A 13,393-nucleotide genomic window follows, 5' to 3' on the forward strand; every position below is an offset into this window, starting at 1 on the left:
ATTGGGAGACAAATCCCATGGACTTGTCAAGTAAAAGATTGGCATAATCATTCTCACCCAATGCCCTAGTGACCACCATCATCATCCTGGGTATATCCTGTCTCACCAGTAGGATCAACCCACCAGCAGTAATGGTGCAGAAGTATAAAAACAGGTGGATATAGCCTTGGGAAGCTTAGCATTAACTTTGGACTTCATGAAATTTCCTAGTATTAGTTCAAAGATGAACCAAGCAAACCTCCTGTTGATCGCTGTCAACTGCAGTCTCTCATCTATGTTAAGCACCATTTGGAAAAAAAACACTGAGGTAGTAAAGCAACAGAGTGTAAACCAGGAGATGGGTGGGGTTCAATCTATCAACCAAAGATCCTCAGGAGAACTGCTAATGAACAAATTGGCCATGACTTGAAGGATATATCTGCTCGACTGGGTCTGCGGCAGGTACTAAGAAAATCAACACAAGGGAGGAACTATTTGATCTTGACCTCCCCCAGTCTACCTAGTTTAGTGTTGCATCTACCGGTGACAGTATTGGTAAAAATGACCAAAGCACCATCCTTGTGCAGACTCTGTTCTGAGGACATCTTCCATCATTGCTAATTGGATAGATTCATGACAGATTGAGCAGCTCACGACTGGGCTTTCACGAAGTGCTGAGGACCATCAGCAGCAACAAAATTATATTCAGTTGCAATCTGTAAATTGAAATATCCACCAGGGGACCAAATGGAATACTCTCCTTGACTGTGGCTCCAAAACACTTCATTATGTGGGACAAAACTTGATTGATATTGCATGCACCGATACTCCAGAGTAGGAGCAATGTGTACCTTCCACAGAAGTGGACTGCAGCAATTTGCCAGGACTGTTTCCATAGTACATTGCAATCCCATCACATCCAGCATCTTAATGATTGCGCAAATACATGCATGAGAACACTTGTAAATGCCCCTACAAATCGCATACCATCAAGACTTAGAATTATATTATTATTACTTCACAATTACTGAGTCAAGAACCTTCTGATACACCCAAATTCTTGTTTTTTGCCCTGCTAGAAATTTGAACGTGATTTATTTTTAAAGTCCCAAAAACGTGAGATATTGCTATTATACTATATAACATTAAATACTATTCAATAACTGCTAAAATGAAGAGTTTTAAAAAGTTTGTCATGTCCAGTTATGGAAGACCAACTCTTCACCTTGCTAAAAAAAAGGTCAAATTCTACATGTTGGCATTAAATTACCTTTAGAATAAAATGATAAGTCTGAAATTATTGTTGCTTAATGTTAAATCTTACAAAGTTGACTCCCACTACTCAGTAAAATAATACATAGGCTTCCAATGTATGCCGTATCCCATTAAGTTAATGAAATGTATCTCTTGAATGGGTATTACAATTAAAGACCATTAACTTAATCAAATGTATACTTTAATGTCAACACATTTGTGATTATTATATGCCTGTTTCTAGAAACGAGGACACAAGGATGACATTCTATGTATAGCCCAGTGTCCGCCCACTCTGCTTGCCACTTCCAGCTATGATGGGGAAATAATAGTGTGGAACATGATCTCAGGACATATCTATTGTCATCTACAGATCCCCCCAACAACAGTGTGCAGAGCTGGAGAAGGTAAAATGTAAAGAAAGTGTATTTTAGTCGAGGTGATGCAATTGATGGTTTTATTTAGAATTCATGGAAAAGATGATTGATGTTAATTTTTTTATATGACTGTTTTAGTGATTTGCAAATTTAAATGAAAATATTCATGAAGATTCTTTGTATACATTTAAGGTTGAGATAGATAGATTCTTGGTCAGTAGGGGAATTGAGGGTTACAGGTTTAATTCTGGAAAATGGACGTGAGGAAAGTCGGAGCAATTATGATCCTATTGAATGGCACAGCAGGCTTGAGGGGCCAAAAGACCTACCCCTGTTCCAATTGCTTATGGTCTCATCGTCATTGAGAGAATGTTTATGTCTTGATTCCCACTCTGTGGATTAAGACAGTTGGAACAGCCAACATGTTTGAACTCGACACTGAGTTCATATGGCCATGCTGAAAATGGGTTTTCAACACATCGGGATGATGTCTCAGTCCCTACCAGCTAAATATGAAACTGTTGAAAATGGTAACAGGACTTTTGCATACAGGTTCCACACTCCATTTTTAAAGGTTTGCAGAGTCTCTGTGAAAACCCAGCCTTTACATCCAGTGAATGTTTGGGGAAGAGGGCCGCTTTGTGTTTCCTAACATTGCTATGAATGTCTTAACACTGTATTTAATCTTATAGTCCCCATGTTTGGAACTCCCCCATCAGAGGACATAGTTCTCTCTCTTTCCCAACTTATTTAACTTAGTCGAGATGATGTGTTCGGCCAGGTGGGAGTCAGGTGAATTCCTTTTCTCTGCCAAAATGTTGAACTGTGGGTTTGCTTGTTTTTATGGGAATGAAAGCACAGTACTTAATGACTGATTATTTGTGACTTGATTATGAATTTGGAATTAAGTGGATGATGCTTATAGATGTCATTAATATTTATTATTAAAACAACAGCAGTGGATAAGAGTGTAAACAAAGTCACATTCTTGAAGACCCGTGTGCTGAAGGCTGATTTAGGAGCTTCACTTGTTGCTACTGGATCCCAAGGTAAACAAGAAATCGTTGCTTTTCTTATTGTCAAACTCTGAAAGAGTAACAAAAATTTCTAGAAACATGTACATATCTGGAAAGTAAAATTTAATCAAAATGCTCAATTTTTATACCTTTTACGTCAAAGTGTCAAACAAAATGCTGTGTTTTTCCAACTCAATATATGACATGCAGGTTTTTTGTTAACTGACTGAAATTGCACCGGACAATCTAAATTGAAATAGTCAAGTTGGTATAGTTTTAGTCAAAGTGAGCAAATTAAGGGTGACTGGTAGGAGATTGTCTGTTGATGGAGTGTATATAGTGTCAAAATTTTGTGTGGAGTCTAAGAGGTCTCCTAGATGTCAAAACATCTTACTCAGACAAAGAGCTATAGGGAGAGGCCGAATTAGGCTAGACCCTTTTCAGTGTCAGAGGGTGAGGGGTGACCTTAGAGAAGTTTATAAAATCATGAGGGACATGGATAGGGTAAATAGACAAGATCTTTTCCCTGGGGTGGGGGAGTCCAGAACTAGAGGGCGTAAGTTTAGAGTGAGAGGGGAAAGATTTAAATGGAACCTAAGGGGCAACCTTTTCATGCAGAGGGTGGTGCATGTATGGAATAAGCTGTATGGAAGTGGTGGAAGCTGGGACTATAGCAATGTTTAAAAGGCATCTGGATGGGTACATGAATAGGAAAGGCTTAGAGTGATATGGGCCACATGCTGACAAATGAGACTGGTTTAATTTAGGATCTCTGGTTGGCATGGATGATTAGATTAGATTACTTACAGCGTGAAAACAGGCCCTTCAGCCCAACAAGTCCACACCGACCCTCTGAAGAGCAATCCACCCAGACCCATTCCCCTACATTTACCCCTTCACCCAACACTACGGCAATTTAGCATGGCCAATTCACCTGACCTGCACATTGTTGGACTGTGGGAGGAAACCAGAGCACCTGGAGGAAACCCCCGCAGACACGGGGAGAATGTGCAAACTCTACACAGGCAGTTGCCTGAGGCGGGAATTGAACCCAGGTCTCTGGCGCTGTGAGGCAGCAGTGCTAACCACTGTGCCACCGTGCCACCAATAGTTGGACTGAAGGGTCTATTTTGGTGCTGTACATCTCTATGCCTCTATGACTAGCAAGAACAATGAAATTGATAGTGAAGACACTACCTGTGTCGTAAGGTCAGCAATAAATGTTTCAGTCTTCCCAATGTGTAGCTGGATGAAATAGGATCATCTGAGATTGGATGTCAGGTAAATAGTCTGACAACACATCTAGGTAGAGAGTTAGTGGAGAAACCGAACTGAGTATGTGTATGGAAACTGAACTCATGTCAGCAGATGATGTTGCTAAGCGGTAGCCAATAAATGAGGAAGTGGAGTGATTCAAAAAGAGGTTCTTGGGAAATGCTTGAAATAAAAGTGCAGAGGTAGGAAAGAAAGTTATTTTGAAAATGCAATAGCAATGATCACCAAAAAAAAGATGGAACAAAGCAAGTGAAATCCAAGGTGACAATGGAAGGAGGGTATTGGATAAGGATGGTGAGGCCCATGCTCATCAATGCCCACAAAATAATTGAGGAGGATTAGAATGAAACATGCAGCTTAGTCACAGTCAGAGAGGATGTTATTTGTCACTTTGCTTAGGACTATTTCTCGGCTGTGGCATAAACCTGTTTGGAAAAGGTCACGCATAGAGTTCTTGGAAAGGCAAATACTGATTGGGAGGTGAAAATGTATATCATGTTTCACATACAGCCTGGAATTTCACAAAAATCCTGTCAGAAAGAATAGCCAATGAGATGTTAGTGGTGGTGAAGTGAACTTTTGAAGTACCGTGCTGAAATTGTAGAATGTATTTGGGAAAATCAGCCCTTTTCATATTATCTGTTGGATATTCCTGATTATGGAATTCACTGTTTTCATAATCAAGTCAATAATAATTACTCATGTTGGACTGTTCTTTGATTCTCAATGACACACTGCAATGTACATTGTATATAGAACTAATATTGTGACCCTTCACTACTGTGTTTTTAAATTGTGCTTATTTTGTCCTCCCGTAGGTTTGCTTGCATTCTGGAATCTCTTTCATGGTGGACAACTGTTTAGTACTTTTACTGCAGTGAGTTACAACATTTGGTTTCTAAATATTCAATCACTTAGGGATTACAAACAAATGGTTCATACATCATTACAAAATGTTTAAGTATCTAATGTTTCTTGTGAAAATTTTCCCTCAAGGGCAAACTAATCTCAATGAAAAATCATGCAATGATAAAGTATTTCTTTCCAATTTGTGAAAAAGCTACCACATGTATTTCAAAAATACAACTAATACTGTGATGTGGGCAAAATGAATTTGTTAACTATTTCCATTTTGAAAACAAGAATCACTATTTCTGAAATTGGTTGGAAATGAGAATTTGCCATCCGAAAGTGTATTTTGTGATTGAAATGAAGAATTTACTGAGGATTTAACTTTATTTGTTAATTCATTACAGCAATTATACAGTTGTAATCAGCTTCGGTCAAATAGATTATCTTCATGTTACCTTGCTACAATGGTTTGATGATTAATTGGTTCTCATTTGTTAAGAGTCAATTCTGTAATTTGTGCAGATAAGTCTCTGCAGCAATTTAGATTATTTTAATTCCTGTTAGTTTTGCAAGGATTTATTAGACTATTTTAGTTAAATGTTTTCTTTTGAGGGTGCCTGTAACCCCAAAGTTAACCTGTTTGAGATCTTGTTTTTGGAAGATATATGGTAAGAAAATTAACATAACATTTAACAAAATTAGGGTGTCACTGGCTAGGCTAGCATTTATTGCCCATCCTGACTGTCCAGAAAGAAGTGAACCGCATTGCAGTGGGTCTGGAATCATATGTAGGCCAGATCAGGTAAGGATGGCAAATTTCCTTCCCTAAAAGATATTAGTGAACTCAGTGGGTTTTTTCATGACAATCAACAGTGGTAATTTAATTGCCATTAAGTGAGTTATTTTTAAATTCCTGATTTTAACTGATTTCAAATTTCATGGTTTGAAATTGATGGGATTCGGTCATGTGCTGGATTCTGGATAACTAGCCCAGTGACATTATCATTAGAAAACCACTTCCGTTACCTGGCTTGCCATATTAGTAATGATGTAGTCGTAGTGATGATTTGTGATGTTCTTGCCGCTATTTGCTTGTTTTTATGATGTTTAATAATTTTGTTAGTTTAAACCTGAAAGGAGATATGTATATTGATACTTCTCCCATCCATTGGAAATGCTAGTGGTCAAGTAAGAGGGTTTACTGATGAGTCACACTGCATCCCTGACTCATTTTGCATAAACCTCATCACATCCTTAACTGACATTAGATCAGGTAAAGAAGAATCATTTGCCCAATCAAGTGGGACATACTCCACATGGGAAAATGATCGCCTCATAATGTCATCAGACGAAATAGTAGATGCTGCCTTACCCTAAAATGCTCCAGTAAAACCAGGAGGGAAGCAGTAGAGCAACCAGAAGAGGCAGACGCAAGTTTGATTTTGTCATTTGTAAAGTTTGCTTGCGGGCTAAGGACAAGACCAGATCCAACCTTTCCCTACTCCTCCCTTACACCACTAGTAGCCCTTTTGAGACGTGGTCACAGAACTTCCACAGCGTCCCTGTCGCTAACATTCCCTGCAGTTCTCCTGCCTGCTTTCTTGAATTTTTTTTCACTGCACTCACGTTGGTACACTTTTCAGGCAAAATTATGTAAGGCTGATGAGTCAAAATTGGGTTTGGGCCAAGGGAGAAATTCTGACATATACCTCACTTTCCTTCAGTTGAAAGGCAATAGTACATTTACATTGTAGTGATGATATAGCACTGTACTTTGTTATATGACTCAAATTGCAAAATGTTTATGCATGCTCCACCACATGATTTTTTTTCATTTTTAATTCTGAAATTGATTATATACTTTCCTATCTTTCCAGTCCAAAGTGAAATCTCAGATAAGCAGCCTGGCTGTGTCAGCTGATGACTCTTTGCTTTTTGCAGCAGATTATGTTGGATATATTTATGTGTATAGTATGAAGGACTTTGCAATTCATGGACCAGAAGTAGATCCACCGAAACGTAAGAAATATAAACATTATTATTTTTGTAAATTCATAGATATACCGTATTATAAATGAGCTTACTAAATAATGTAAGAAAGTAGTAATTCAGGTTGTAACCATGTCATGGAAATGAACTTAAATATTGATATTATTTAGAAATATAGTCAGATATTTTCCAATTGAGGTTGTAACATTGTAATATTTATTCTGCAGGGAAACAGAACAGGATATCTCAGAGATGAGTGTAAGGGCAAATTTGCAGATAGATGTAGCTGATGTGGTGCATGTGATCTCTATTGCTGAGAGGTCAGACCAATAAAGAGAGGAGAATGGAAAAGTGTCTCGAGATGGAGATGCCCTTCAAAGATGGTGATTTTGTAATGGCTACAACTCTTAAGCTAACATCTGCAAGATGGCTATAACACGCTAATGGGTGTGGGGATAAATAAAGGAGGCAAAGTGCAGGGCAGATTGCCACTGGTAAGATCTCACTGGCAACACCAGTTTGGCCCCAAGTGGGCTTTTAATAATTAATAATTGCCTATTTAGTACTACCCAGTGGATATCTGCTTCCCTTGCTCGCTCACTCCTTACAAGATCAGCAAGGTGGAAATGTATTGGCAGGTGATTACCCTTCAGCCTGCCTCGGTAGGATTCATAAGATTACAGCCAAAGTCTACAAGGTTGCGAGTGATAAAGAACAAAACATCTTTTTAATCACAACCTTATTTTGTGTGGATTATTACTAAACTTTGCTGATACTGTTTTTAATAATCATACCTTCTTAATTCAGGATTTATTATGTATTACTATCTGTCTGTAGTGCACTCATTACAGTTGTAGCATTAACATGGATAACTTAGCTCTGCATGAAACTTTAGTAGGAAGAATTTGCATTTTGTAAAATACTAGAAATAGAAACATGAGTAGGCCATTCAGCCCAATGAGCTGCTGGCCGGTTGATAAGATCATGGCTGATCTGATTAAGCCTGAACAACACGCTCCTGTCTGACCACACAGTCCTCAAATCCCTCATTGATCAAAAGTCTGCCTAATACAGTCTTGAATAAATTCCAGCCTTCACTGGTCTCTCTGGAAGAGAAAGCAAAGACTAACAATCCTGAGAGAAGAAATTGCTCCTCAGCCGATCTGATAAGGTAATAGCTTATATTTAAACTGTGTCCCCGGTTGCATTCCTCCATGAAAGTAAACTTCCTCATGATATTTACTCTGTCACGCCTCCTCAGAATCCCTCTCATTTTTCTAAACTTTGCAGCGTATGTGCCCAGTGTTGAGACTGTGTTGCTGGAAAAGCATAACAGGTCAGGCATAATCCAAGGAGCAGGAGAATTGACATTTTGGGCATAAGCATCAGGAATACTCTGCAGCGTACATGCCCAGTCTACTGGACTCACCCCTGTAATACACATTCTCAACAACTTCAGCCGTTCATCCGTCTATATTGATTCTGCCTGATTGTGTTGAGTTTTTTTAGTATTCTGCTACTATCTATTTAATAATGGATTCTAGTATGTTATCAATCATAGATGTTGGAATATTACAACCACCATAGTGGTTGCTTTGATAGCAAAGTAGAAGTAAATTTTCAGGAATTGCTCCCATTTCCCTCCCCACGCCTCAAAAAATGTACAAAGGCTGATAAATGTTGTGGGTGTACCTCATATGAATTGAGGCGTGTTCCATGATTTAATGAAATTGCATAATGATTAACAGCTCAGAATAACATCAATCTAATTGCATTGTATTTCGTTTCATCTTAATTATAGTTGTTAACTACTGGAGAGCCCATATTAGTGCTGTTACTTGGTATGTATATGTTCTGAACATTGCATTAAGTTCTAAACAATTACATTTCACTCTTGTTTTATGATAAATATTTTTCATTTTCATTCCAGCATCGAGCTAATAGAAGAACAGAAGTTGATGGTGACATCTTCTGTTGAGGGTACTGTCCGACTGTGGAGCATGGATGGAGAGTTTATTGGTAAGTACTGAAGCAATATTAATGAACTGTGATACTATTCATTGTGGTCCCATGAACAAGAGTAACTCTTAAGTTAAATATTCATGAATTAGTCAGCATTGCAGATACAATACTTGGAAAAAGCAAGAACTTTTGATAGCATTATAACAGCTTAGAAGGGAATGATTTCCATTTATATTATAATTTTTGCACCCTCAAGACATGTCAAATCTCACAATAGTGAATTAAGTACTTTTTTGAAGTGGAATCACTTTTATGTCACAGTAAAATCCCATCATGACATGATTCATTTTGAAACAGACATGCCATTTCGGAGACCATTGTCAGCAATTCCAAGAAACAGAAGATCACATTAGTTGGGTAAAGATACACCCTCACCAGTCAACTGCCCCCTATCCTTTACCCTGGCCCATAACTATTATAGCCATCATTTATCAGAAACACTGACTTACCATTGACTTCTTTCATGACATTTTCTGTTGGCAAATAAAAATCAAAATACTATAAAGCTGCCCAAAGTTATGAGAGGTATCTTTCATTTATTGTTTGAATAACAACATATATTGTGATTATATGGAAATAATCCTGTGATTTCTGGGATTCCTTACTGGGTTTTAAGTACACAAGCTTCATTTTCTAGCCCTTTGAAAACATAATGACCTTGTAATTACATATATACTTTACTCTTGTAAGGTACATTTGGGCAGCTGGAGCCCTGGGAAATCCATGCACCAGCATCTTGGAAGCACCCAATGGTTCCCTATGAAATTCTGATTGACCCACTCAGCATGCCTATTCACCCAGTGTTGGAGGAAGAAACATCCTTTATACAGCTCAGCAATTTTGAAAAAAATGAAGAAATCATAGAAGATACAGAATCAAAGGTTTGTAGACAATTTGAAAGATCACTTGTTTTAAAAAGGATATTGTGATCAGAAGATGTCCACTCCCCCTTATTTTGAGGTTATGTCCCCTATTTCTAGTTTCATCCCGCTGTGGAAACAATTTCCCTGCTTCTATCATATCTATTCCCTTCATAATGTTATGTTGCTGTTAAGATCTCTCCGCCCCCATTCTTCTAAATTCCATTGAGTATAGTCCTAGTCTACTCAATCTCCCCTGCCAAGTCTCATTTGTATTTGTATAACACTCTTTAACCTAAGAAATATCATCCTATGGCACTTCTCAACAATATTATAAAACAAAGTGTAGCTCTGAATTAAATAAAGACACTGTAGGTGAGAAAACCAGAAGCCAGGATAAATTAGTAAGATGAGTTACTTCAACAAGGAAAGCGAAGGGCAGAGATGGGTAAGTGTGGGACGAAAGCTCCAGAGCTTGGAACAGAAGTAACTGAAAGCATAACTACCAACAGTGGAGTGATTCAAACAGTGATACTTAAGAGTCAGAATTAAATGGGTGAAAATATCTCAGAGTCACCTCCTTTACCCCCTGAGGAAAAAGCAAGGAAATTGTACAATGTGATTGGATCTTTCACATAGCTGACACAAATGTGTTGGACTCAACGGTCTATTCTGCAGGATCTTCAGCACAAATTTTCAAAGTCGATAATTTCTGATGATGCTATCAATGAAGAAATAAGAAAGAAGACCTTCCAGAACAATCTTGGAAAAAGGTAATTCTATTGTTCATAGGATCACCACAATACCTATTTTTGTGAAATACAGGATAAAAATCTGTATAAATACTGAATCAATGTAGGTCAAGTTCATTTAATGTAGAGATAAGAATGCTCCATTTTCATTGTGCATGAAATAAGGGTAGTGTTTTATACCAGGGCTTAAAATGTTTTTGTGTGCAGATATCTCTCAAAGGTTGAGCAATTCTTCCACTTGACATTTAAACATGGTCATTCAGTTTGCTAACAGTGTGTACCTTGAATGTGAATTTATTGTTTGGGATATATAGCAAATTATTTTGTAGATTTTAAACTGATTAAAACATTTAATAGTTTGAGAAATCCAATGCCAGATTCAAGAACAAGCTTTTACATCATTAATATAATGTTACAATTACCCTATAGTTTTACTTCCAAGAGTCTCACTGAAAGTTTGTTATCTCCTGCAAAGTTTATCAGAAGATGGCTGGCAGAGGACACCAAATAAGATATCAGCATTTGAATATAAGCATATTAGAAGTAGAAGTGGGAATAGACAATTTAGACCTTCAAATCCCTGCCACCACTTAATTAATTCATGAGCCCTGCCCCGCTCCCAACCCTGTCCAACAGCATTCCCCCCACCAACACTGTGCAACACTGACTCCCCGCCCCCAACCCCGTAGACACTCGCCCCCTCTCCGGAGCAGCTATACTGGACATGAACAACAAGACTGCTGCAGTTGCCTTTATAGGGTAAGTCTCCAAATAGTGCACACATATGCGCACGGGCGGACACACACACACACTTTTTACTGCAACTTTTTGACAGGTTCCACCTTTGCCCTGTACAGGACAATGTTGGAGAAAATATCTCAGGAAGGGGAATGAGGTTAGGGTACACCCCTGTGTAGAACTCCAGGGAAAGTGTGGGGAGAAAGAAAGAGGGCGGGCAGACAATCACTTGGAGACGGTGCCTGTTTAATCACTGTAATAAAAGACGCGATCACTGTTGGAAACACGTCTTTGATGTAATGTCTCCACCGGGACCTCCAGATCTCCTTCGGATAATCCGATTTTCGGATACTTGGTATTCGGATAATCGAGTTTCCTCTGTATTGTCATAGAGTTGGAGGTAGATAATGAGCGGTTAAGAGAAAGGGGCTTAAGAGTTATGAATAGTTGTTGTTTCATGTTCACTTTTAGAGTTAAAGAATAAATTGATATTGTTTTCTTTAAATAGTGGAACTTGGAAGTTCTCTGTCACTCATATTTTAACAGATTACGAGGTGAGGTGAGATGAGCTTTTCTGAGTGTTTGGTTTAATTAACAGAAGGGTTCACTGCCATTTTGTAACAAGGGCAAAAAAAGGGCAATTAATGTTTGTATAACCAGCAAAGCCCAAAGCCCACAGATTTTTAAAATAATCTGGCAAGTGTTTTTGGTACTTAAATTACTGAATTATTAATAATCCTGTAAACAGGATTTGGAAGAAATGAGGTATGAAGTTTTTTTAACTTTGCCACCAGTATGGAAGAGTTAGTATTCATTCTCAAATAGGTAATAAATATTTCCTGCAGATCAGGCAACAATATTCAATTGCAAGGATAGAAAGTTACAACCCAGAGCAGCAGTTTGTCCAGACTACTGCTAGATGAAAGAAGTTAACATCATTTGATAGCCTAACGAAAAAATACCAAAACTTGTATAAAAATGATGCTTATAAACTATTTCTGTAGTTTGGCAATACGTAATAGGATTCTGTTTTTACATCAAATATTGAGTGATGTTTTGTAACAATACTAATTATTTTCCTCTATTTTTGTAGACTTCGACATGAAAGATATCAGAGCTTGAATAAGCCACTAAACCATGGAGGGCCGGATGCTTACCATACCCTGAAGTATTTTGAAATTGCTAATGCCCCAAATAAGTGTGAAAAACCAGACTTATCAGCAGCAGACACAGATCCATATGCCACCCTTTTCTTGAAAGAAAGTACCTGTAAGCCTGAACCTGAGGAATTGTTAGCAATATGAATTTTTTCTGCATCTTGTTCATTACCCAAAGCTATAATTGCTGTGCACAATCATGTAGTGTTGGCTGTACAAGACGTGTGGCTGCTAATTGGTTTCTTTGCAGTTTCCCCATATCTTCCTAAGCCTCTTCTGTTTTTATTTCTCCTCCTCCCTTTTGCAATTTCCACCTCCCTGTTACCATACCCTAATCAACATTCTTATGTTACCAAATCCTTCCACTGCTGTTGTCTCAGCTCAGCTACTTCCTGGATATATCTGCATGACTCCCTTTGGTTGAATTCTAGTATCTTCCACTGGACCCATCATGGCATGCATCATATGTCTATTAGCTCATTGTTTCTCAGTGCATTTTTAACTTGTTAAGTCTTAACCTCTATCATCCTTTTCTACTCTCCAACATTTCTCAGTCCTGCTCTCTAATGGATCCCCAAACTTCGTTCATTCTGGTGCTTCACAAAATGTTTTCCACCTTGCATACTCCAGATCAGTCAGCTGCATCTCCTTGCTGCATAACTCACTGACATAATGTTACATCCAATACATCCAAACTGTTCGACCTATATACAGACCATCTGGGTCTATACTCAATGGAATTTAGAAGGATGAGGGGGTATCTAATGGAATATTAAAGAAGACCAAACAGCCTGGACAGAATGGAAGTAGGGAAGATGTTTCCATTAGCAGGAGAGACTAGGACCTGAGGGCACAGTTTTAGAGTTAAGAGAAGACCCTTTAGAACAGAAATGAGGAGAAACTTCTTTAGCCACAGGGTGGTGAATTGGCACAGAAGGCTGTGGAGGCCAGATCATTGAGCACATTTAAGACAGAGATAGGTTCTTGATTGTCAAGGGGAACAAGGTTATGGGAAGAAATGGGATTGAGAAACTTATCAGCCATCATTGAATCGCTGAGCAGACTCGATGGACTGAATGACCTAATTTCTGCTCCTATGTCTTATGGTTTTATATTGTCCTA

At 38.3% G+C, this 13,393-nt stretch overlaps 1 protein-coding gene across 1 annotated transcript in view; it reads left to right on the top strand.

Annotated features, from left to right (window-relative positions):
- wdr95 (WD40 repeat domain 95) overlaps positions 1-13,129 on the top strand; it is a 121,527-nt gene extending 108,398 nt beyond the window's left edge. Inside the window, exons 23-31 of the mRNA XM_043692043.1 lie at positions 1,478-1,640; positions 2,567-2,659; positions 4,720-4,778; positions 6,631-6,772; positions 8,544-8,583; positions 8,673-8,761; positions 9,455-9,645; positions 10,303-10,397; positions 12,208-13,129. Coding sequence (XP_043547978.1) covers positions 1,478-1,640; positions 2,567-2,659; positions 4,720-4,778; positions 6,631-6,772; positions 8,544-8,583; positions 8,673-8,761; positions 9,455-9,645; positions 10,303-10,397; positions 12,208-12,418 — 1,083 coding nt within the window. The 3' untranslated portion in view covers positions 12,419-13,129. The remainder of the gene's footprint in view (positions 1-1,477; positions 1,641-2,566; positions 2,660-4,719; positions 4,779-6,630; positions 6,773-8,543; positions 8,584-8,672; positions 8,762-9,454; positions 9,646-10,302; positions 10,398-12,207) is intronic.
- The last annotated feature ends 264 nt before the right edge of the window (positions 13,130-13,393 follow it).

This window comes from Chiloscyllium plagiosum, chromosome 6 (assembly GCF_004010195.1).
Source record: "Chiloscyllium plagiosum isolate BGI_BamShark_2017 chromosome 6, ASM401019v2, whole genome shotgun sequence".
Taxonomy (NCBI): Eukaryota; Metazoa; Chordata; class Chondrichthyes; order Orectolobiformes; family Hemiscylliidae; genus Chiloscyllium; species Chiloscyllium plagiosum.